Raw genomic sequence first — 26,467 nt, 5'->3', positions numbered from 1 at the left:
GTCAGGTTTGATTTTTGTTTGTATAACACAAATCTTTAAAAGGGGCATCTTGCTTCTGGGGTTAAAACCTCCCTGGTGAATTTTCTATCAACTTGCCATGTAGACTTAGAAGTAGATATTTTTCTGGTCTTTGCACTTTTCAAGTACAATACTAAAAATATTAGATTTTAAATTAAATGGAGGCCTCTGTCAAATTGGTCCTAACTTAATTTTAATAAAAAAGCCATAACAAAAGACAAAGACAAAGCCTTTCTTATCAAATGCCATTAAAACCAATGACTGCAAAATAGAACCATTTGAAATGTCAGTTTTGCTCAATAATGAAATATGTTTAACTGTGTTTATATTAATTATACAATAATATTATGTGATGTCACTGTGCTGAGCAACAAAATCCACATATACTCATTTTAAGCAAGATTTAAAAAATATTGCCTAGTTCAGGGGTCGGCAACCCAAATGTTAAGAAGAGCCACTTTGCCCTTTCAACAAAAAATCTAACCACCTTGGGAGCCACAACATGTTATGTTCCTTTTACCATGTTGGCTGTAGATATGTCTCAGTATGTGCTAAAGTGTTAGTATAGGATAAAAATATAATATAAAACATACAAAATACAAAAACGCAGACTTACTTTGCTCTGCTTTAAGCTTTAGCTCAGCTACAGCTGCTTTTCTCACATCTCTGACAGGAAACTTTTCCGCAAAAGTAGAACAGTTTCCTCACAAAACGTCTCTCAATGTTCAACTTTTTATGAGACTGATGTGAGCTTCTCATTCGCCAGCTTCTTGTTCGAATTTTCCCGTTCCACCTTAAGTGGTGCCTGAAGTACCACAATGTAACTGCGGCACTATTTAAGGTGTAACGGAAAAGTTCAAACAAGAAGCTGGTGAACGAGAAGCTGACTACAGCTTCGGCATTTTTTAGTGTTTGACAGTTTCTTGTTGCAGACTGAACGCATCAGGAAACCAGTTGGAGTGATTATAAATGAAAAGTCCGATCGTCTTCAAATTATTGATGTTCGTCTTAAATCTTGTCTTTGCCCTTGTGTTAGCTACTAGCTAGGCGAGACCGTTGTCTGTGCTGCTATGGTGATAAGCAGTCTGCAAGCCAACTATCTATAAGGTCTGTGATTTATTGTTAAAATGGTGTTAGAATGATCAGCAGAGCTTTATTTTACTGCAAAAAGGATTATTTTATTTTTCTAAAAATCTAATAGTTCTATAAAGTCACAACAAGGCAGTGAAAGAGCCACATGTTGCCGACCCCTGCCCTAGTTCTGGCTAATGAATCCTATAATCAGCAAGCATTCAACATTATTGCTAGCTAGTTACTGAACAACAAACAAATAGGTGTCTTTATAATAAAAATCTAAGGAAATAACATCCCGGGGTCAAAACATTTAAGGGGTCCTTCTGCTCCCTATCTGACAAAGAAAATAAGAGGCATGGGGAGATGGATGGTTAACCATGAGGGGCTTCTCCACAAGTTACCTAATTAAAATCCACAATGTATAAGTTAAAACTGTATATAAAGTAACAAAAAATGATAATATCGCAAGTGATTCCCAACCTTTGAAGTCTCCCTTCACACTCAGAAGCATAGCAGAGCTGCAGAGCGAACAACACACTGACAAAACTAAAGTTTCTCAGGGAAGTGTCCCGCTTTCATGGTTGCTGGCTTGTTTAATTACGGCAGTGAGAAGCGAGGGGGGGGGTTCCTCTGACAGCCCAGCTCAGATTCCTCACCTGTCTAAGGCACATGACGCACCTGTCACTGCACACTTAATCACCGGCCTGCACGGGCTCCAGCCAGGGAGCCACACCACCATGGCGAAAATTAAAATGAACTTTCTAACCACGCAGTTAGAAAGAATACAAAAAAAAAGAAAGAAGCGCTGTCATTCCCCTTCCCCTCATTAATATTCCGAGGTTAAGAGCTTTTCAGCGAAACGTAATTAATTGAGGCTGAGCTGACAGTAAACAAGCAATTTCAAATTAAAGCGAAATGACAGGACCGTCATTTGTAAAATGTGAGCAGATTTTGGCGACAGATAAATGAAGGAAAATGTTAAGGAGGAAAAAGTGATGAAGATATTAATCTTCACCTGTCTGTGTCAGCGTGCCACTCATCTCGATGATGCTGCTCTCGATCCTCTGCAGATGCTTCTTGTCCTCTTTGCTGCCCATAATGAGGGGAAGGATGTATTTCTGCAATTAAAAACATGACACGCTATTAGAATTCCTCTCAGGAACAGGGAAAACAGGGCCACAGGCGAGGGCATGTTTAGCAGCCACACGCCCACAAAGGGACACAGATCTGCTGCTTTTCTCTAAATGGGAACGAACAGAAAACCAACACGGACTCTCTCTGGGTTCAGCAAACCGGATGGAACCCATGGTTGATTTACAACGGATGCATTAGTAACAGCAGTAAATGTGAAATGTGAAATCTTTTTTTGTTTCATTTAAAATCATCTCAGTGGTATACAGGAGCATGTTTAGCGGAAGCTATGCATTCAGAAGCATAATTAACATTCTTACGACCACATTTAAAAAAGCTAAACTTTTTTTTCCCCTCCTTTACACTCTCTCTCTGGAAAGTCTTGTGGTTTACTCACTTCATCCAGTGCAATTTAACTCAATAGCTGACGCATGGGCCAAGAATTAAGCAATGGGGCGTGACTTTGGGTTCAACTTCATTAAGCCTTTTTGCCCACAGCCTGGCTTCTCAATTCCAACGTGTCACCTTGTGAGGACAATTGCTTGTCAGACTTAAGCCTTGTTCAACAACACACTCGTACATACAGACTGAGCAGCTAGGTCGGAGGGCTAACACAGCCTGAACCTGAGACGCCGACTGCTGATTTCATCCTTCTCACACTTTTTAAACGTACTGTATACATAAGGCTCCTTCCAAAGTAAACATGGCCTGCTGAGTAACAATAGCCTCATCAGAGCTGGATACGCTACCATTCAAAAGGAATCATCACTCAAATGTTTGTAATCACTCTTTCCAATAATATAATACTAGTGCAGATACAGAACAGTGTAAATGTCAGAAAGCATTCTTCAGTTACCTCCAGTCAAAATTCAAATTAAGTAAATTATTCATTTGTCAGCATCAAGCGAAAAAAGGAAGGAAACCTATACAGAATATTACACAGAAGCCTCAGCAAGTAAATATACCTATAACCGTTTCAGTATTCAGTGTGTCCTCACTTTGCCTTTATTACAGTTTCCTTTATTATTGCTTTCAGTTTTTCAGAGAAATCTGCAGAGATATTTTTGCACACCTACAAAGTTCTACAAAGTCTTAGAAGTTGGTTGCATTTTCCGCTTCTCAGTATCCAAGTAATTCTTAACACATTTAGTGATGTTGAGGTATGGACTCTAGGGTGTTCAGTCCATTGTTTGAGAACAGCAGCAGCTTCTTTGTCTGATTTGCAGCTTTTCCTTTTTCTATTTCATTTTCATGACTTTTTGACAGCTACACATCCTTAAGCTTGATTTTCTCCACTCTCCAAGATTAAAGCTTTAAGTGCTGTTTATCTAATGTTGATAGTTTTGGTGGTTTACCAGGTGTCATATGGTTGTTATGAGTCCCATTTTCTCAATAATTTTAAATCCTCTTATTTAAGAAATTGAATAAACAAAGTATGGTCTCTAACTTTTGCACAGTACTGTATTTTATGTCACCAATAGACCTTTCACAAATGGGCATATTCACATATTTATCTCTTTTTATACCGAAGCTCTTTATATATCTTTTTATTTTGCTTTTGTCTTATTTGCCTTAAAATGTCGAATTTTCTCTTTGATATTTGGTAATAGTTTGCGTACTTGGTTTTACTGAATAGGCACAATAGGATGTTTTTCTTTAAAAACTTTAAAATTACCACATTTAATTGAAGCTTTTCACTTAATGAAAATGTGAATCTGAAAGCATAACACATTTTGCTTCAGTACTGGGTCATAGTTCGGAGTGAAACACTATCACGGAGGGGCTCTGAACTAGTTTAGCATTTTTGCTCAGTGACTCAGTGGGAGTGGTGGGGGGCAGCTGCAAACATGATATTTTCAGCTAATTTTTTTCTTCCCTGTGTGCTGTTACCACAGAGGCGTGCCACTACACTTCACTACAAAGTCACTACACGTTTATTAAAGATCGCAGGACACAAGAATTTTATCACTGAAATGGTTTGGTATGATGAATTGTGCTTAATGTGACCAGGGACATGAACCAACAAGATAAAAAAGGTAAATTTCAATTTGAGGTTTCAGGTTGAATTAAAGTGCATCATCATTACGAGTGATGGAGGAGGAGGTGAGGAGAATTTGGGAGCCAAACTTTGTTCTTAAAGTTAGAACAAATCCATTTTATTGTAAACAAGACATTCTTGTTACTGTATTTGTTTATTTGCATTTATTCTAATGATATATTGTGTTTTTACAAGCACAAACACACTTACTGACAAGATTAATGGTTTCAAATCAAAGTGCTTATGTGCCGAAGACTTTTGCACGGTACTGTACTCACTGAAATAAAACTGATTCTGATTTTTAAAACTCAAATTTTGAGTAAAATGTTTAAAATATCTTCTGGTGTATAGCTTTAAACATTTCAGTCTACATTGTAGAAATTATATGGAATAAAACAACAAGACTATAATAAGACTAGTGATTTTGAAAGCTTTTGAAAGGTAGTATATATCCCTGTCAGGCCTGTCTGGAGGACAGGAACAGTTGGCCTGGCCAGGTTTTCACAGCAGCGCAAGCGTTGTTGACACCAGCAGAAGTAATAAACACTTTTAAGTTGAAAAAGATTAAATGAGTGTCAGTGGCAGGGTAATTAATAAGAGGGCTGCTGTGAGCGGTGTTTACTCCGTGCTCTATAGCATAAATAAAGGATGGGCCGAACGCGGGGCATATGGAGGCAGCTCCTGTGACATGACAGCAGTGAGAGCACTCGCACTAGGGAATAACACGCCTGCAGCCACACACACCCACCCTGCACAGCCGAGAGACTGACAGCAGACAGCACAGCCACAGACTGGGAGAGGAGACAGGGGAAAAACAGACAACTAAAATACACACCACTCTTTACAAGGCTGAAGTCACTGTTTTTAGCAACATAAAACACTGTGTTGCAGGTACATGTATATAATGACTTTAATATGATGCTAGTACTCTCCAACTTCATACATTTCAAATAATATGTAGTAATCATAAGAAGTTTTCGAATGAAGAAGCTGTAAAAAACTTAGAATTAAATAATTATAAAATTAACATCCAGGAAGTTAAAATTCAGTGATTAAAGGTATGCGAGGTAGATAGGTTAACACAGATTTATTCTAAACAGATACACAGTATAACTTTTAATTGCTCCCCAAAAAACTTGAAATGTCAATTAAAACATCTAAAAACTACCTTCTGATGTGAAATTTGTATTACTTCAGTCAAAACTGTATGGGTTTCTGCATGAGTTTCTGCATAATTCAATCCTTAGGATAATCAAGGATAAAGTCATTCACAGTGGTTTGATGTAAAATGGTTCACTATAACGAAATGTACTGACTAAATCACTTCACGATTTAATTATGAAGACATTTAGGTGGAATTCCCCTTTAATGTGACAATCAGGGTAGGTAATATGAACTACAATTTATATCACAAACAATATCAATATAACATCACAGTACAGGCAAATATAATAAATTAATTAATAATTATCATTTTCATCCATCCATCTTCTAAGCCGCTTATCCTTCTGCAGCCTATCCCAGCGTTCATCGGGCGGAAGGCATGACCCTGGATAGGTCATTGTTTTTACAATAGAATACAATTTTATAAGCTCTTTAAAGATTAACGCTTCCTTCTTAACCTAATAAGATCTAACACTGTGAGACAACTAGAACACTGCATAAATGCTACTAGGAAATACTATTGTATGAGTAATAATTGTTGCATACACTAGTTCTTTGTTTTCTCCTACAAACTCTCCTCTTGTTTTACCTCCTCTCTAATTCTCAGTTTTACTTTGTAGCTGGTCACTAAAATAATTCAATTTGATGTAGCTAACAAAGCCAGATAGCTTTTTCACATTCGCTCTTTTGACAATAGACAATGTTACATTAGTTTTGTTCAACAGAGAGCAACAAAAGAGAAAAAGAAAGTTATAACAAATAAAAATATGACACACTCTGGCCAGGAAAGTATGTTTCGGTGATGCTTTTATTTTTACACCTGAGTGAAGGGGGCGGGTTTTGCTTGCTTTTTGTGGCAAGCGTCAAAAGAGTTTGAGGCCATCATAAAAGGCTACACAAATTAAACTTTTACAGATGGCTGCGGAACTAGACATGACTTCTGGACGGAAAACTCAGATTTCCTTTGTCGTGTGGAAAAAGTGGCTTTCACTGTGGAGTCGTCCCCAAACAGAGTTTAACCCTCACATTAATAATGTGGGTGCCGTAGCTGCAGGACCATGAGCACAGAACTTTATAGGGCTGTGTGTATGCTGACAGCAGCAGAGCGGTGGCTGACTGAAGTGGCCGTGCTGGAGGCAGCTCAGAGCAGTCGCTGCACAGACTGACGCCAAACCCACCCACTGGCCAGAACACAGCCGACCTGCCCTCCGCTTCCACACACACACACATACATACAAGTCTGTTTCTATACTGTGTCAGGACACGGGGTCTTTATGTATGTCCCATTTGAATTATGTACTGTATATGTACACTACTGTGCAGTAGTCAGAGACCACCCTCGAAAAAAATTATATCTGTAAAACATTTGTTTTCAGGCTTTCAAAAAAATCTGCAAAGATGTTTTTCTACACTTCCAAGTTCAGTCTCAAAAGTTGGTTGCATTTACTGATTCTCACAGTTCAAGTAATCCCTAACACATTTCAGTGATGTTCAGGTGTGGACTCTAGAGTGGACGAGTCATTATTCAACACCAGCAGCTTCATTGTTTATTTCCTTTTTTCTCGCAGCAGAAGGACGGACAGAAACACCTGTGTTTTTTTTCAGATCTAAAACAAGAGTGGAGCTTAATTTTATTCTGTTTCTCAAAGATGAAGGCTTTAAGTACTGTTCATCAGGTCTTGTGTGGTTGTTAGTAGTCATGTTTTCTCTATATATTTTAAGATTTAAGATTAAGATTTTCAATGAAATCAGAGCTCCTTATTTTCCTTTTCCTCTTCCTTATGTAAATGGATTTTCTTAAATCTAATCTCATTAGAAGTTTCTTCTAAAAAAATTAATAACTTGTTCTTGATGACCATTTTGACTGGAAATTAAGTAAATGAACTGTGGTTTTTGACTTCTGCCCAGTAACTGTATGCAATGCGCCCCATTTGTATTATAGATAAAAACGTAATAAGCCTTCCAGTTTTAAAAATGAAACATGTAGCGTTTGTAAAAAACCTTCAGGACCATTTTGTTCATCCTAACAAGGCAGGTTTCCCCTGTTGTCTGTCAGTAAATTTTGTCCTGAAAATGCACAAAAACACACACACAGGCACACACGCCCCCCTCCAACATGCATACAGTCATGCACTCCTAAGCATGACATCATGGGAGTAGTAGAACCTAGCACTGCTCGCTGTGGAAGGGCCTGGGCCCTGTGCTCCTCCACCTATAAAAGCCAGTAATGGAGTCCACATGCCCCTGTGGCTGGTGTGGGATTACGGTTCCTCGGTAACAGGGTCTCCCCTCAGTGAACAGGCCTGGGCCGGTGTTTTGAAGGGCTGAAATCAAAGAGCCTGGCTTTGGGTTTTTCCGAACAAGAAAAGTGAAATGAAGAGAAAAGGACTGGAGATGAGCTCATGCTCATGATGCAAAGTAGACTGGCTGTAAGAAGACAGGGTGATCTACACACACAGCCCAGCCTCGCCATAAAATAACCACAAACTCCACTAAAACAGGAGCTGCGCCAGAGACCCTTGGCGCTGTGTTTTCCGAAATGAAATATTATGAAAAAAAAGAAAGCTAGAATCTGCAGACAGGGCGGATTAGATATTAAAAAAGATCATAAACTGGGAAACATTTTAGGGCATGCGGGAACTTACCCGGTACAGGTGATGGAAGCCAAAGGCCATTCCTGCCATGATGATGGCCAGGGCACCATAGTCTCTCCATCTGTAACCAGGGGGACCTGCAGAGAAACACACAAACACAGCAGACACTGACAAGAGCTGCCGTCAGCATACAAACAGCAGCACAGGACTAGAAGTTCTGTGTAATATATACTCTGTTGATTTTTTCAGTAGACGTGCTAGTTGTTCAGAGAAATCTGCAGGGATATTTTTGCACACCTCCAAAGTTCAGTCTCAGAAGTTTTTGCATTTTCTGTTTCTCAATATCAAAGAAATCACAGACAGATTTAGTGATGTTGAGATCTGGACTCTTGGGTGGTCAGTCCATTGTTCTGAAAAAATCAGCAGCTTCCTTGTTAGAAATGGGAATTTTCTTTCTTTTTTTTAGTATTTTCTTTTCTCAATAATGGCTTCATCCTTCTTTATAAAAGTTGACCATCTTGTATCTAATTTCCTCAAAACATCTCCTAAAAATGAATAACTTGTATGAGCTGTTTTGACTGGAAATTTAAAAAACGAAGAGTGGTCTCTGTCTCTTGCACAGTACTGTGAATAAATGCAGTTTAAAGTTTATTTATATTAATTGTGGTTATTTATTTCTGAAAATGTGGTTAACATCTACTACACTGTGTAAAGTTCTCTTTGGTGTAATTTTAAGAGAAGAAAACAATAAAAGAGTTCAATCAAAACAAGCTACGTCAGGTTTGTATAAAGTATTAATGCTCAGCAAGCATGGGTTCAATAACCTTATTATAACAAACTTAAATATCATCCTATACTGTGAAACACTCATTATATTTGAAAACATGAATTGTGATATACCAGCATCGAGTACCAGCAGCAGTAGGTTGCACTAAGCAGCCTATCTCTATATCTTACACTATCTGCAAGGAAATGACCAGACATAGCTGCACCACTGAATGAAACATTACATGAGTAACAATACAACCGAGATAAAAAGCTAGTTTCACTAAACTATGGGTGAAAAAAGAGACATTCTCTACTGCAGTGAGTAAGCATGGTGGAAAGTCCCTCTTAAAAATGTCTGCAGACCACTTAAAACTGGTAACAAACTGTATGATGATGAGAATTACACAAAACAGCACAGGAATAGCATATTTTCACAACCAGTGTACACAAGCAGCATGGTGAAGCGTGAACTTGCACTGAGGACTATCTATCAGGAAACACACACCACATCAATGACTCCCACATCACCTTCTACTCATTCTCAGAAAGACACACATCTGACCCAGAAAGAAAAAAAATGAGCTCATTGTACGACAAAAAACCTCTTCTGTGTATAGCCAGACTACATACCCAAAAATCCTCACCACATATACTAACATACTCTTCGACATCGATAATTAGTCATTTTTATAGGCATATACTAATGCTTGATTTTAATTTTTAACCTGAAGAAAACTAAAGGCTTACTCTGATGCAGTATATACCATTATTCATTATCTATTAGGACAAAAAAATATATAAAATTATACTTTGCAGGCACTGAACTTGACCTGTAAATTCAACATGAACCATTAAAACAGTCTTTACAGTTTTCAGAACTAGAAAAAAAAGATAAAATAAGAATAGCTGTATATTTAACATCCCTATTATCAAAACTGAAAATAGCTCACAAGCTAATTCAGCTAAGCGTCCTAATGGTTTGTGCTGTTATGACTGAATGGCTAGACTTCTTCTCTAAACGATGCACTTAGTTAACCAGTGTACTGGAGTATTGTTCAAGGTTCAAGCCTATGCTAATTTTGGACTGAGGAACAGAACAGAAAAAACAAAATGAAACATACCAAACTTTAAAAATGCCAATTATAAAATTATAATCATTTTATTGTGATAACTATATAATTACTGTTTTCTCACTCAGACTTCTGAGTGCACATATAATCACGACACGCACAGGTAGAATTTCACAGGGGCTGGATTGTGCTAATTCCACATTTCAGTTACAATGTCCCAACGGCGAGGAAATAAGTAAACTAGGGATGCACAATGATGTCAGTCATTAGCATTGCCAGATGAGTAGAATATGTATCAGCATCGGACAAATGTTTTGATTTGATCGATATTTCAAACTGCTTTTTGATGAAATATTTATTCTCCAACTGAAGAGCAGAATGTTTAGGTGACGCTGCGTTACTACATTAAAACATCTGCTTTTCATTTATTTTACTACACCCTACACAAATGAATGTTTACTGTAATACTAATTCAAGTGGATTTAGTGTCAGATGTAGTGTGAATGTTTACGAATCAGCATCATCAGAAATCGACAGTGTGTATATATATATATATATATATATATATATATATATATATATATATATATATATATATATATAAAATATAAAAGATACCATATATTTATATATTTAGATATAATATACAGATTATAATATATATAGATACTGCCATTAACCCACAGTTCACATATGCATCCCTACAATAAACCACATAAATCACATTTTATCCAGAAGCAGCCATTTCTGCTCATGCCAAGGCAGCTATTTCTGTTGTGGGAAAGCCTTGGCAACAGGTAGAAATTATCATGCAAATAACCGTAGACTAAGCAGAGAAGTAATTAAGGCAAGTCTGGCTGTGGCAGGTCAACATGTCAGATACAAAATGCTCCATTTTGTAACATACTGAGCCAGGGGAACAGGTGTGTTGCAGTAATTTGTCTGAATCTGCTCTACTGAATACAAATAAACGAGCCCTCTAATAGACTTACATGTAAATGTGGTTCTGTTTTTTTTAAGGCTACATTCCATTCTTTGAGAAAAAAATAAGTGGCCACGCTTGAATGCACAGATGACAGTAATTTTTGATGACGTTTCGCGTGATTTGACATGAAAAAAAAGCCAACAGTCATTCACAAAACTGGGTTTGTTTAAAGTTGATTTCAGGTGATGTCCGATGCCCACGGGCACGTCAACAAAATTCCCATCAAAGCCTTCTTTCCCTGTTCTCATTCCTCAGAAAACTATAAACACAACCTTAACTGAACCGTTTGGTATGTTTTACAGGTAACCACTCTTTGCTGCTTTGCTAGAGGAGTTGGTGATAGCTTGTAGGGGATGAATGACAGAAGAGCTCGGGGGACGCTGGGTCCTTGAGTCCCCGACTAGGCTGTCCACTTTGAACAAGTTTCCAAACGGAGTTCCTCCAGCGCCTGAGCGCTGTCTCCTCCTCCACTCCCTACCAGTACTTTTCATTTGGTCACTTAAGGAGTGAGCCTGAGCCCCATTCCCCCTTTTTCCAATCTCCTCTCAAATTTATTGGGTTCAGAGAAGGCCCTACTGTCCTTCTGCTGGCTGAAAATAGAGATCAGAGTATCCATTACTCCGACAGAGATGGATGCAGGTCTCTATGCATCGTCCCCATAACAAGGACATCAAAGAGAGGTAGCCCCCTCTTTTCAGCCTGACCCCCGTACAAGACTCCCCGCTCTCACCTCATTATGCACTTCTCTTATAGCCGTTTTGATATAAAACCCCCCGCAAGAGTCGGCCTGGAGCCTAACTACACGGCCATCCCATCAACAGTGCTTTCATTACAAAACATGAGATGCTGGGGAGTCAAGGACAGTGTGGCAATAAATGAGGGTGGAATACATCTGGAATCATTGTCATACGGGTTAAGCATTACGTGGACTTCATTCTGCATTGGTAAATCAGCGGCCGGCCCGGCACTCATAACCCTGCGAGGTAATAAAGATACAGGTTGGAGCAGGCCCTTTCCCTGACCAACCCTGCTGCCACATGGAGGAGATTGCCATGATGGAGTGGGCACCGTATCACATGGCCCACACCATCACCTGGTGTAGAGGAATTAATTACAGATCCACGCAAATGGGAGGTCACCCACTGCCATAAGCTAACCTAGAACAGAATGATGGGATCCATACAACGGCACACATGGAATGTACATTGTTAAGATTTCAGCATGAAGAGCATACATTTGAAGAGGCTTCTACAACCACTTACGGCTTCAGTGCTCTTTGAACTGACAACGTACAGCAATGTAAACCAGGAACACAAAGCAGTAGCGTTAAGCCTGAGTAAGGCTGTGTTCAAAATATCAATACAGCAATATGTTGTGAGTCAACTCTTTGAAAAATGTGAACCAAGATGGCTATGGGTGTATGGATATATCTGAAGCTATTTCTATACAGAGCATGCAAGTCCTGCTGCAACTGCATTCAATCTGAGAGTGTGATGTTTATGATGTGTAAGTAGGTGGCAAACCTTTGCTCTTACCTTTGTTTTTCACAGTTAAAACACATCCTCACATAGGATGTCAGCTGGCTGACATGCTGGGTACATTTTGTTTAGCATGCAACAATCTGATGAAATCTTCCAGCAAAAAAAACTGTCTGCTCTGGTCTACTGTACCAGACTAGAACCAGTCTAGAACCAGTCTAGAACCAGTCTAGGGTGCTGGGACTGGCTGCACCAACAGGCCTCAACTAAGTCAGTCATGGCTAAGACCAGTTTTCAGGGAGGACTTTACACCCGTTGCACCAACCAAAGTTACCCCTTGGCACAACAAGAACCTGTCTTAGGCCGGCTTTACACTTTCATGCAACTAGGTGCATGCTGTGAGCTGCCTGCAACCTAATTCCAAAGAGTGTAAACAGCTGTTATTTTTAGCTGTTATTTTTAACCCAGCTGGTTACAGATTTGCTAGCTTCAAGCTCTCATCAAAGTCTCATTTATTTCTTGTCATCCCTTGGTTAACAGATTAAAAGAAAAACTAATAACCTCGCATAAAGTTAGTTAGAAGTATCTCCTTTTCGAGTGTCTAAAAGATTGCCTTCTCTTTCACTTTCTTGTTCATTGAGCTGATGTCCTTTGTAATCAATGCTTTGAAATGGTGTCGTTCAACACGATCACGTAATGCATCATCAGTGTTTTGGTTGGAAACTTGTTCCATGAAGTTAACATGCTTGAAACTGAGTTTCAAATGAGCTGCAGGATGCTTTACATTATACAATTCAGGTACAATTTAGTTTCATGTAGGTTTCGAGCACCTAAAATTACATAAAAGTTCCTCTATGTAAAGCCAGCCTTAGTGGTACATGTTCATGTAAACCAAACACATGGAAGAAAATGAGAAAAAAGTATTTCTGACCCTTAACAAACAAAACAACAACTATCCACTTTGGTTTTTAACTACAGTTTTAAATTGCACATTTTTTAGCACGTGAGCTAATTATTTACTGTTGATACACATTGGTGCAACTGTCTTAAATAGCATGGCCTTGGTGTACAACCTGGCAATCTGGTCTGTGTTATATAGTATTGTGATGGTTGCACTGTGATATGTATCATATCAAGAAGCTGTCAATACTCAGGCTGGGACGATAAGCAATTGTGAAAAATTGGTAAATTGTGACAAAATTCATAAATATCAGGTTTTTTAGTGTAACATTCAGTACATGTAGGACAGTTCCATTTGTGCCTGATGGAAGGTGACACGGCCTTTTCATACAGAGTTCTGGACGAAAAAAAGCAAGTTTTGAAAACATACACATTAAAACTAATGGTATCTTTCACACGTGACCTCATTGTTGCTCCTGTGGTTCATTTGCTCCTTTTAATGCTCCAGGATGAAGCAGAGCCTTAGTCTCCCCCCACATAATGCTGCAGCAAAACTTCGGCTAATGTCTGTTATTTTGCAGAAATATCCTGTTGCTCCATATCTGCATCAGTCACACTGGCTGAAAAAAAACCCCAGCAACTTACTACTAGATGAATTCATTTTTTCTTCCTCTTTTTGCGCCTTCCCAAGTGAAAATTCACTGCATTAAAAGTCATATCCTTTTATTCTAGCCAAAAAAAACTGACTCAGTAAACATTAAACTGTAACTGACAGGACAATTTACTGTTGAGTGTGTCAATGAAACAAAATTAGGACTGGAATTTTAGAGTATGGATCATAGTGCAGAATACTAATGCATCCAAAATAGGAAAAATAAAGATCTACACAACCTTTCGATTTCATGGCTGTCATTGATAATTATCGATAAACTTATAAATGGTCTCAGGCCTAGCCAATACTCAGCCCCAGTGATGCATCAGGCTATGTTAGATTGTGAGATTAAAACATCCAGATAGAACAGCACGTTTGGGAAAGAGAGCCAACTACCGGAATGACGAAACAATCGTCCTTTCTTATCCAAACAACAGCAATTATTTACACATCGATTGGTAACGTAATGCTTACTGTAGGGTACAGGAGCCAGCGGAGGGCCCTGGATAATGTGTGGGGGTCCCACTGGTGTCCGAACCAATGCCTCCTCCGTGCTGCCCGAGCGCTGGATGGCCAGCTCCACCTCCTCATCTGTCAGACCTGTGAAGATAGAACAATCAAAACCAACCTCAAGTTACACTGTGTAGGCTAACTTAAATTACTGTGGAGAAGGACACTCAGAAGAACACACAAGATCAAACAGCAAACATGAGTCACCCTCTTAAAAAAAACCGAGGCCCAGTGTAATTAATGAGGAGAGCACATGGGAAACAGCGCTGTTCTTCTCAACATTAGACATCACAACTGCGTGTAACCTGCCCATGAGCAACAGTGCTCTTATAAACTAGGTTAAGCGCACTGAAGGTATTAGGAATAATAACAGGCATCAACTCTAGAGGTCTAAAGTCGGGTCTGCCTGGCACTGCTGAGATCTTCTCCATTACTGGCAGACCTCTACAGTGTGAATAGAACCCGTCCATTTCCAGCTGCCTTATTTCCCCAGGTGGAGCTCTTCGAAACCCCAGACAGATAAAATGCATTATTTTAATTTCTTCATTGTAATGTAAATGTATTACATAATTTTGCAAATGCCAATATAATCTAATCTTCAGATCTTTTTTAATGATTTTAGTCATGATTAAATTGCATAGAGGTCCCTGATGGAAAATGACAGGGGAGGGGAGGAAAAAAAATCTAATTTTAACATTTCCTTTTGTAGGGTGGGGGGGTTTGGAGAAAGGGGGTGGGTTTATTTCCAACACCTCATGCAGCCAGTGGTCTGTGCCTTGTCTTTATTAAGCAATTCGAAAGCAAACAAAGAGCCAAAACTACACGCACCACTGTGTGAAAATGGGAAAAGCCTTGGGAGACCGTCTATTCATACAGCCAAAGCTGAGCTTTGGACATTTAATGAACACATAAACGTGGTGAAAACATTATAGGCTGCCACCACAATTGGCACATAAAAAACAAAACGTCCCCATTTAGAGCTACTGGTTTTTAAAAGGATACAGCCCCTATCAAACTGCGAGTTAAACTATCACTTTTATACATGCTCTGTATAATACTACATCCACTCCCTCGGTGACCTTTGTTTGTCCACAGCAGACCGGAGAGTGTCATTTCTGTCACTGTGCGTTTAGCCACACATCTCTGCGCTCTGCAGCCTCTCTCTCTAGCCTTGGTACGAGTGTTGTTTACTGGAGACGTCCCCCTGGGCATTTCAGCACTCTACTCCACATGCTTTCATGCGACTTTGCTGCCTGCCAGGGAGCCAAAAGGCTGAGCTTTGCTCCAAATTGAGCTGTTTAAAAAGCAGACAGTGAGCTGTTTTTGTGCTGTAATACACATATCATAAATGTGGCAAATGCCAGTGGCACATGTGCTTAAACCGCACAGAAAGAGCTGAGAGCTTGGCAGCGAACAGAGACTTTGCCTGTTTGGCTCTGTCTACTGTCAACTGGGTATGAAATCCAGGACTTGCAAGTACACAGAGTCTCCTGAAATGAAGGCCAACAGTAAAATAATTAATGACTAATATAAAGCAAAGGAAACCCAACAAATACAGGGTGAATTAAAATAATGATAAAACTGGGTGATACTGACAAAACTTATGCTATCGGACGACTTTTGTTTTCATTAAAGTTAATGAACCTCTGCTTCATCGGGGTTGCTGCTTTATGCTAAAGTAATGTCTTACAAATCTGTAAGAGGTTGTTTTGATCAGGTTGTTTTGTTCCTCCAGCTCTTAAAAGTACAACAGGCTATACAACCCTTATAGAGTTGCACAAAGTATCAAACGATCAGTACAATCAGTATTTTACAACATTGCAAATAATTCAATATTCTAATAAGTTTTAATGCTTTACTTAAATAAGTTAGAACCAAGTCGACAGTATTTTGAAGATATTTGTTTTGATAAAAAAGGTTTGTAAAACAAAGACATGTTAATTAAGCTCTAAAAATCTTTTTTGCGTTCACTCCTACAAATATTTGGTGTTAAGACAGCGATGAATGTAACTTTTTGCCAGAGCATTGTTTGGTGTTGAGTATTGTGATACTAAACTTGATATCGGTATCAAAATCAAAATTCTCATATCGTGATAACCCTAGGACCTTATATCATAGGTTTTGTTGATTTTCTAAATTAAAAAAAAAAGTTATTACATCCTCTACAGAGAATCAACTTAAATTTGGCATTTTTCAGTAAACAGTAATTAAACTGTTAAAAGTTAAACTGTGCAGAAGAGTGTTTTTTTGTAGTGGATGCGTCACTTAGAAAACCAACAAAACATGTCATTTGACCAGGGACGCCCAAACTTTTGCATACAACTGAAATACTGCAAACCAGAAAAAGACCAAATTTAGCTACTGGTAAAACTTCAATCAGTATTTTTCACATTAAATCAAAAATGAGTTATGTTTAAAAGCTTTATGATAATTCATAACTTCCAACACAACATGAAATGTAATTTACATCTAAAGAGAATCCAGCACATCGTAGATGAGCGAAGAGCACAACATTCATCTGGGTGAGACAACTAGACTCAAACTGATAAAATATAGTGGAGAATTTAGTTTCCAGGCCTAATTTTGTGAAGGGAAGAGCTCTGCGTATAGCTGTAGACTCATTGGCCATCAGAGGGAGTATTAATGAAATTTATAACTCCACCATTTTCATTAAAATGACCATTTACTCACTTTTATCACTCTTCCAGAAATCTCCAGGTTAAGGTCAAAGGCGCGATTTTTTTAAATCCACCCAACCTGTGAGTGGGGGATGGGGGGGTGTTAGCTCTCAGTGACTAAAACGGTCATGAAAATTGTTGAATAATTTAAGTCAAATATTGGCCACCCTGTCTTGCGTGGCAGTGCGAGTGCCAGGAAGCAGCCGCAGCCATGTGCTGAGCTGGTGCAGTCAGTCTGCACTGTCCAATAAGCAATAATGTGTCCCTGGACTCACCATTCATCTGACCACAGCAGACTGCATGGTGGCAGACTATTGAATGAGACAGAGACCCCCCCCCCATACACACACACACACACACACACACACACACACACACACACACACACACACACACTCCCTTCTCCCTGAGCCAGATCACCTACCGCAGGATAGAGTGAGACAGAGACCCTCCTGGGAAGTTCATATATTAACCTTGGAGTGAGCGGCTTTCTAAAGATATCATAATAAACAAATATGTACATATCCGTAACGTCATTTGAATTCTTAAACAGCACCCTGCGTGAAACTACAAAGGCTTCTGTAGTGCATCAAAATTAGATGCATGCAAATTCATTAACACATTCGCTTTTTCTTGTCGATTTTAGGCTCCGTCAGCTATTTTGTTGCCTCTGATGCCATTATTGTAAAGAAAATGGGACGACAAATAAAAAGGCCTTTGAGATCCAATTTGAAAAGAAAGACAACAAGGTGAGGGTGAATTTTACATATAAAAGGAAAAGGACGCAAATAGAAAATCTGAAATTTATTACGGTTTCCAAAACCTGTAGAACGACCTCCCGGGCCCCCCATTTCGGATCGACCTGCTGGGAGATGAATTTTTTTAAGACATAAATTACATCTAATGATGACACCGTAAAAAAGAACAATAATGGAAAGCTATTCTGTATTTCATTATACTGTATTATTTGGTGCACCTGATACACGCGGCGCCTGTTTATGAGTCACCGTATTAGCACATGCTCAGCCGAAGCATTTGCTTTGACCTTGCCATTCTCATTGGGGCATGAAATTACGGTGGTGGCACCTCGATATTACAGCTATAAATACTGTAAACTGCATATCTGGGCTACGTTTTCTATTGTCTTTCAACATAAACCTGATCGGTATTTATTTAAAGGAAAACCCATTGCTCGTCATGTTATTTACAGCTCTATTTTCTGGGCTCTTATTTTTTTCTGACTGTTTTTCCTTTTGCCTTTTTTTTTTTATTTTATTTTAACGTGATGGGGTGACACGGCCGATCATAAAATGCGGTTCTCCAATTCTGGCACTTCTGAAATTTATAGGTTAAGAACATGCTCGGACAGCCAATTATAAAATTGCTTACTAAAATATTTTGGGTGCTAAAAGGTGAAAGCTGTTTTATTGGCCTGCAAGGCCTGAACGAGCAAACTGCCCTTGAGTGAGTACTACTCACATTTTGAATATAAAAAAAAAGAAAAAAAGTCACGGGTCATAAATAGATAGAGGTCAATAGGCCACAGAGCCACTTTAACCTGTTCTGCACGCAGCTGTTCACAAGACAATTCTGCGTGACAAGTCTGTGTCCCCTATGACGGTGCTGCCGCAGTCCAATCACATGCCCTAAATAATGACCGCTCTCATAGCGTATTCATTTATGTATTAAAAAAAAGGGACTCTTCTCTCATTTCCCTGCTTTATCGCCCTCCGCTGATGACAAAGTGAGAGCGGACCGGGGCTAGGTGGCGCCGTGGAGTAATTTATAACCACATCAATCCCTTTGCCTTCTGCACAGGCCTTGGTCATTGCCATTTTTGTCCAAGAGGTGAGTCGCATAACCTCACTTGCAAACACCGTCCTATTAATATCCAGAATGATGAACCATATCCTTTCCTTCATGGCATGAGTAGTATTATACCTTGGGTGCTCCTGTGTCCCTTGTGACCCCTCAACATAATGAAACGACTACAATGAAGAACACTAGAGAGGTCAGAGATCCAGTAGGCCTGCTAAAATGAAGCAGCCCGAACCTGCTGTACCAAAGTTCACATGGACAACCTTCACAAGAAGGCAACCTTCAAATCTGCAGAGCATATGTCTGGCAGCAAGCAGCAAGAGCAAATCTGCAGCAAGAACAAAGAGATTGAGGGGAATCACTAATGAATGTAATATTAAATCGACTGATTAATAAACAAGGAATTATTTTGATGATTAACTGAGCAAACATTTTACTTCACATACACTCCTGTGCAAAAAAAAGGCTAAGCCCAAAATATTATTTGTTTTTACTAATGGTTGTGGCCTGGTCAGAGTCCAGATTTCAACTTTATATGGAAATAATTTGGTCTGACATTAAAGACAAACTAGTTTGGCAACGTTCTTCATTTTGAAACTATCAATCTAGTGTGTGACATAACTGACTCTCTTTTCTGTGAGTTATTTTGTCTCTTTGTTTAAGTATTTGTTATTAAGACCAATAAAAGCTTAAATGTTTCACCATTTTTATTTGCACGGCAGTTTACACAAATCTAGTCACTGGAAAAATAAATGTATTGGTGAGATCTGGCTAAAGTGCATTTTCCTCTATTTCAATAGTGCATACAAAAGCGATTTGACTGCTAACAGCGCCCCCTTGTTTAGAATGTTCAGACTGCTGCACACGGCTTCATACAGACTCATGGATTCCCTGTTTATCATTCAACTTGCAAAGTAATTAAGTTGATTCATCTAGAGTATAAATTTTAATATATATTTTTTCTTTAGTCAAGTAATCGATTTTAAGCAAGTAACTGTGACAGTCTCACATTTTACACACTGCCACATTAAGTCATAAAACATTTAGCATGAATAGAGGAAATTAAAGAAGAAATAATAGAGGCATCTTGAAAAAAATAAATCTTGTACTGACATTTCATAACTACAGTTACTGAAATACTATCCACATAAATCTCAGTGAAATAGTACAAACAGTGACCTAGCCTATATTCCGTAATGTGTTCCACAATTTACACTAATAAAATGTATATGAAACATTAACACATTTCATTTTAACACGCTTACCTTTCCTCTGAATAGTTGAGAGAGAGAGACAGAACAGAAATAAGAGAGGTATACTTCAGTGCAGATTAGAGCATTACAGAGCATGTAAATAACATGTAGAGGAGAGATTATTGTGTAAAGATCCTGCAACATGTAATCAAAGTGCTGCCTATTTTCCCCTTCATCAGCTTCCCGCCTCTACGGCTGCCCGCTGGAGGAATCCAATTTAAATCCCACTCCACAAGGAGATGGTATTGTTTTATTTTATGTGAGCTTTGACATTTCTAGCTGTTAATACAGAGCAAAACTGGAAAATATTTACATAAATATGACATTAAACTGTATTAGAAATTAAGATGGACATCTCTCTGTTATTTTGGGGATGTGATTGAGTTGAAGTGGGTTATAGAGGGTGCTCAGGAGGTCATGAGAGTGGGGGGCGCATCATGGGGTGGAGGATATTTGAATGGGAGAGAAGTTTACAGAGTAAAACCACAATTTTGTCTGTGTTGAAACCAAAAGAGACAAAACATTGTGGTAGACAAACACAGATGTCACGCACCGACTTAGTGCTAGCAATTCAAAAGGCAAAATCAATAATCTACAAGTACAATCTTCGATTCCAGCGTACTCTCAAAATTTGGCTACAGGCTTATGTCACGGTATCCCCAAAACCGAACGATGCAAATCTGACTCCTAGGAATAAACTGCACATGAGCCTGCTGTTACAGTGAAGCATGCATCAAAGCTTATGAACCATGCATAATTACCAAGAATACTGTAGGCAGAACTTCCTCCATGGTTAATTCTATGTTTAGAGCGTATTGCTATGCACTTGGTTTGACCCTAACCCTAATAAATGGGTTTTAGCTATAAACAGAGAAAATTAAAGGTCACCCTCATAACTATCAAGCTGTCATTTCTGCTACTGTATTTAAGGTAAGTTTTAATATGAAAATGTCAATCAAACAAAATTTCTGCTTTCAGGGAAAATGACTGAAAAATAACTGGGTAAAAAAGACTGCAGCAATAGCGCAAGGAGGAGCTCACTTGCATAAACTGCTACTGTGAACTCAGCAGGGCTCTGGGGAAAAAAAGGGAAATTTTGTGTGAAATTCAATAAAGTGAAATTGGCTTACGATTACTCAGCACTTTGCCTCCAGATTAGTCTCCCTCCCTCGTACCCTTCAAATTGCACAAGTCGCTTTCAAAGTGATACAACATTGTGACATAATTACATTGTTCAAGGTAAGGCGCTGTAGAAATGGCCTTTTGCTGACACAAGGCGATTTTCCATAACATGCAAATTTACAGACAGCTCACTTGTAAGCCAGCATTATTCGGAGACATAACTCATGGTGAGAAGTCCTTATCCGAAACCAAAGGAGGCTAATTGCCGAACTACAATCAAAGTATAAGGGGTTACTGTGACACCATAACATCAGCCTGCAAGTGATTTACAAAACTCATCAAGAAGAAGCTGTGCAAATTGACACGGCAACAATTGCTCTATATATAAGTTTATTCATACTGTCACAGCTGTTCAAAGCATTTGACTGGAAGTTACAGATGGCACGGTACTACTTTTTCTTATCCAGGGCTGATAGAGATGTTGAAATCTTGAGCATCAGCCGATAACGATCCAATATTTTTCTGCAAAAACCGTTAAACTAGCCTTACTTTATTAAGGACTGCATATTAGGGGTTCATCAAGGTCTTGTTCTTTGTTCAGTAAAGTTAGACACTTCTTATGTATCACTACTAATTACAGTATTAGTTGTAATAATACACAATACATACTTTATTAAAACCTTGTTATACAAATTATTGAGAATGAATTGCCTCTTAAATTCACACTAATGTAGAACTACTGCATAATTGGCAGATTTTGATGCCTTTAGGTTCTAGACAGTGTCACATGACTTCTGGATGGTATCACTTAAGAGCTAATAAGAGTTTAATGAGTCACTTTAGATGTGTTATTGTCATGTTATTAAAATGACATTTATTTAACCCCTTAATTTCCCCATTTTTACTTTCAGCTATAGCACCTGAAACATCCATCACACAACATGCTGGGAATACATGAGTGTCAAACCTTTTTAAAAATGTGAATTCTATTAATAGTTATATTAGTGAAGAATTCAATGTATTTGGCAACTAAATACCATAAATGGCTATACAATTTGTAATGCAAACTGACTTACTGAGAACTTGTTAAGTACTTTTTATCCTACGCTTAGTGGCTACACTTCAGATGAGCATCTAAATGTAGACAGTCACAGACAAATATAGACATCACACTCAAACTGCTCGAACACTACTAGCCCACAGGAAAAATTACAATATGACATAATTTCATGTGCTTTTCAGGGCAGATTTATTACAGGATTGGATGAGATTTATCTTTTCTGTCCTTCCGATCCAGAATTTTCTGATACTTGGCCAATACCAATACACTGAATCAAAAGACGTCAACATCTGAAAGAGCAGTGAGCAAATTAAACAGTACTGTGCTAACACACAGTTGTGTAAATAACCTCTCGCTTCCTAGGACTGGTGATTAAAAGGCAAGTGACCTAGAAACGGTGCCCTCATTCAAAGATCTCCAAATGTCCATACAGACAGACACACACACAAAAAATACATCATCAGCTTAGAACAGCAATGTCATGTGGCCGAGTCTTCGAGCTTATAGATCTATTGAAGCTCAAGCATACCCTGGGGGCACATTGCTATGATAGTCCAGGATTCACTGTTTCCCATTAGGGTCCACCGCTGACTTTAAGAGAGGTCACTACCAAAGGGAAACACTAGCACTGTGCATTTAATACTATAAAGCCAAATCTATTTACTGGCACCAAATTAGAAGCCTACACAAAGATATTCACCCTCTTTAACTGCCTTCTTTACCCGTGTCAGACTCATCACAGTTCTTTGAGTGCAGGGACGTAAAATTTTAAATCAAAATAAAAAAATGGATCCAAGTGAGCACTGAATTTAGACTTTTCAAAGAAGAAGTAGGAACTACTTTCTTCCCCTTTGTCAATTACATCTTGTTTAAACTTGTTTCACCACATGAAATAATGTAGTTCCACTGTCAGCAAAGACAAAATGAATCAGCCCTCTCTGTTCATGTCAGTGTACCATTGCATTTAATTTGCTGCTATTCTAAATATAATATTTGGAATTTTGTTAGTGGTTATCCTTTGTAAATGGAACCTATTAAAAACAAAGGTAGGAGAAAAACGTAAATAAAATAGAAATCTAACTGATAATTGTGACCTTAATATTGAAAGCTTAATCAAATGAAACCTTTTTTCAAATTGTTTTACTACAAAACGTTGCAGTAAATAAACAGAAATTGTGCACTAAAATTAGCAAAAACATAACTTTTCACTCAGAAAATCAATAAAACCTCAAGTGTGACCAGGCATCCTGGCATACAACTGTAGCTGAACTGTTGAGATTGTTAAAGTCTTCAAATCCTCCTGTTTAGGAGTGTCCCAAACCATTTTTGCCTCCAATCGATCCAATTTGAGTACCGTAATGTTGAGTAGCAGCCGATACTGATTTGATCTTTATATTTTCAGATTATACAGCCATATAATCTTGGTAAGATATGCTAGCCTGCCAATTCATATTACAGTAAAATCATTTTTATTATGTGCATAATGTGACACTGTAGAGTGATTTTGTTTTGCTGTTTTTGACTCACTTTTTTTAAATGACCAATTTATTTTAATTATGATCTAGTCTGATTGACCTCCCTGTTGATTTGGCTTCCAGTTACTTTTATACTCTGCAGTTAAATCACTATTGTATACGTCCACAGTAGTATTAGCTTCTTAACGGATATCTTTTTTTTTTTTTTATTTTGCCACTACTTATGTGAGCTACACATTTTATAGTTGTGTGAAAATCAGCCTCCTCATTTCTCTCAGTTCTTAATGCCCCAGCATGCAGTTTTATGATACAAGCAATCAGCACTGCATCTGGTAATACGTTTCAGTGATACTTCCGTTTTTAACAAATTTTCACGACTAAAATGCATTTTCTGCATACTTGTCTACATAGCTTTAAGTGTTGCTTGCGGTAAACGGTATAAAAATAGACTTGAAGCATAATAGCCATGCATTCACATTTAACAAACCAACAGCCAGTTCAAACAAAGCCAACACATGATGAGTGTAGTTATTACAAGTTCTTATTTTTCACTGTAAAACAGTTCCACTCTGTAAACTTTAAATTGTTTTGTTAACTTCTGGAAGCGTGACTTAATGCTGCAGATTTTGGTAACGTCCATTTATGGCACCTCTAAGAAAGCAGGGATAAGGCTTGTTTCAGCCGATGCCTGATATATTAAAATATGTCTAAATAGGCCTTAACATCACTACCACCGCCAAAAAAAACTATTCATTTAATTACCTTTAAGTGCCTAAAACTGGATAAATGTTACATAAAGTGAAAAAGTCATTGTTTAGTATCAGCAATATGTAATAAGCAAGTTCAAGTTATGAATTATAAATAACGTGGAACTGCTGCTAACGAGAAGCACTGATGAGGGAAAATTCCGGAGATACTAGATAATCATAATAGCCTGGCAATGTGAACAGGACCAGTTGGCAAATATAGATTTTTCTCTCATGTTACCTCTTCTGGTCGTCGAGCTTTTAAGCTCAGTATGCACTGCCTTCTTCTAGCACGAACAGAGCCCAAATCTTCCTGCTTTCACCGTTAATTAGTCCCACAAGAACACAAGAATTTAAGGCAGGAAATGAAAGGAAAAATATTTCATCTGAAAGCTATGATCTGTGTTACAACAAGAAAGTCAAAGGCTGATGCTATAAAAGGATTAGTTTGATGTGGGTATAGGTGTCTCCTGTACGGACAAACCATTAGCTTTATTCCAAAGAAAAACATTCCATGACAAGTTAAGAGCAAAAGCCAAAAACATGGAAAATTCCCTCCACATCTTCAAATATCATTAGCTTTTTTCAGTTTGTTTGTTTTAGTCATAACATATTTCCCTTTGGACAACAGCCTTCTCTAAGTTTTAGCAGACTTATGGCATTCGCAAAGTGGAGAGGCTTTTACACAGTAATTGAATTGAGTAAAATGACAGTTATTTGGAATATCCAGGATTAACATGGGAGTCAGTCAATACATGCATCTGACAGATTTAATACCACATTATACACAGCATTAATTTAACTCTGTTTTTATTTATCCCTAAAAATCATAAACGTATCTAAAAACAACTTAAATATGTTCTTGTCTGATGTTCTAATGCAGAGCAAAGAGTAGTCAATATTGGCTTGATGCATGGTGTGGCATACATCAAACACATATATTGATAAACACCTAAACAGCTCTAAATTTAGAGTGAATGCATATGTATGCTCACAACACATCGGCCTTAAAATGTGTTGGTCGATCGATAAAATGTTCCACAGTGCTTTAATATTTATGATAACAGCTAAATTAAGTAAAAGCCTTAAAATGCTGGGAGGTAGCATAATTGACAATTCCATTGAAAGTACAGCAGAGTTTGTCAATATTAATTTTCTGTATCCCAAAGAAGCGTCCCAACTAGTAGGTCATTTATCCCCCACAGCTGGGATCAAGCTCTCTGCAGCAAATTCAACCTCTACCTGACCCCTCGGGGCATGCAACCATGGCATCGACCTTTCACCCTTAAAAGCAAATGACCTCAGCAGATGAGCATCTCAGTCCAGTGTTCAGCAGACATTACTCATTTTAGCCACAAATCGAGTAACATAAACAAATACATTTGTAATTACATACTTCATTTGCAGGAAATATGACACTACTCACCTTTTTTCTTCAAGAAAGCTTTTCTGGTGGCCAAAGGACTCTGATGAACTTTTGGGTTCTGCAAGAACTTCACTGCTGTGGCGATCTGTAAAGCAGGAAAACAGCTTAAAGCCCATATTCTACTTTTTTCTTGCATTTTTTGTCCTAGGTCCTCATGTAATATTTGTATACGTTTATGTACCTAAAACAGTCAAAATTCATTCTACATGACCGTTTTCCAACCTCTCTTTATCCCTTAGAATGAAACAGCATTCCCTTACAATATAAGCATTTTCCTATGCTTATAAGACTGGTATATGAAAATGACCTCTATTCTGATTGGCTGACCTGTATTATGCCTGATCAAGAAAAGCAGTTCAGACTGAAACTCTCCGTATAACTTCAGTGTAAATGGGTGTGGCTAAACTGCTATAGATGGAATAGGCAGCTATATGTAAATAGAAAAAAAGACATCACAAAAACAACAAATTCAAAACAGGCTGTTTTTGCAGCTTAGTTTCCATCTAT

The 26,467-nt window shown here is 38.2% G+C and overlaps 1 protein-coding gene across 1 annotated transcript in view; it reads right to left on the bottom strand.

The window, feature by feature from the left end:
- Positions 1 to 26,467, bottom strand: part of pex14 (peroxisomal biogenesis factor 14) — a 92,294-nt gene that overhangs the window by 25,418 nt on the left and 40,409 nt on the right. The window contains exons 3-6 of the mRNA XM_036590654.1: positions 25,961 to 26,045; positions 14,347 to 14,472; positions 8,071 to 8,156; positions 2,108 to 2,210 (exon numbers count right to left, since the gene is read on the bottom strand). Coding sequence (XP_036446547.1) covers positions 2,108 to 2,210; positions 8,071 to 8,156; positions 14,347 to 14,472; positions 25,961 to 26,045 — 400 coding nt within the window. The remainder of the gene's footprint in view (positions 1 to 2,107; positions 2,211 to 8,070; positions 8,157 to 14,346; positions 14,473 to 25,960; positions 26,046 to 26,467) is intronic.

The sequence above is a fragment of the Colossoma macropomum genome, unplaced genomic scaffold, assembly GCF_904425465.1.
Source record: "Colossoma macropomum unplaced genomic scaffold, Colossoma_macropomum, whole genome shotgun sequence".
Taxonomy (NCBI): Eukaryota; Metazoa; Chordata; class Actinopteri; order Characiformes; family Serrasalmidae; genus Colossoma; species Colossoma macropomum.
The sequence above is the reverse complement of the archived record's forward strand: the minus strand, read 5'-3'. Positions and strand labels throughout refer to the sequence as shown.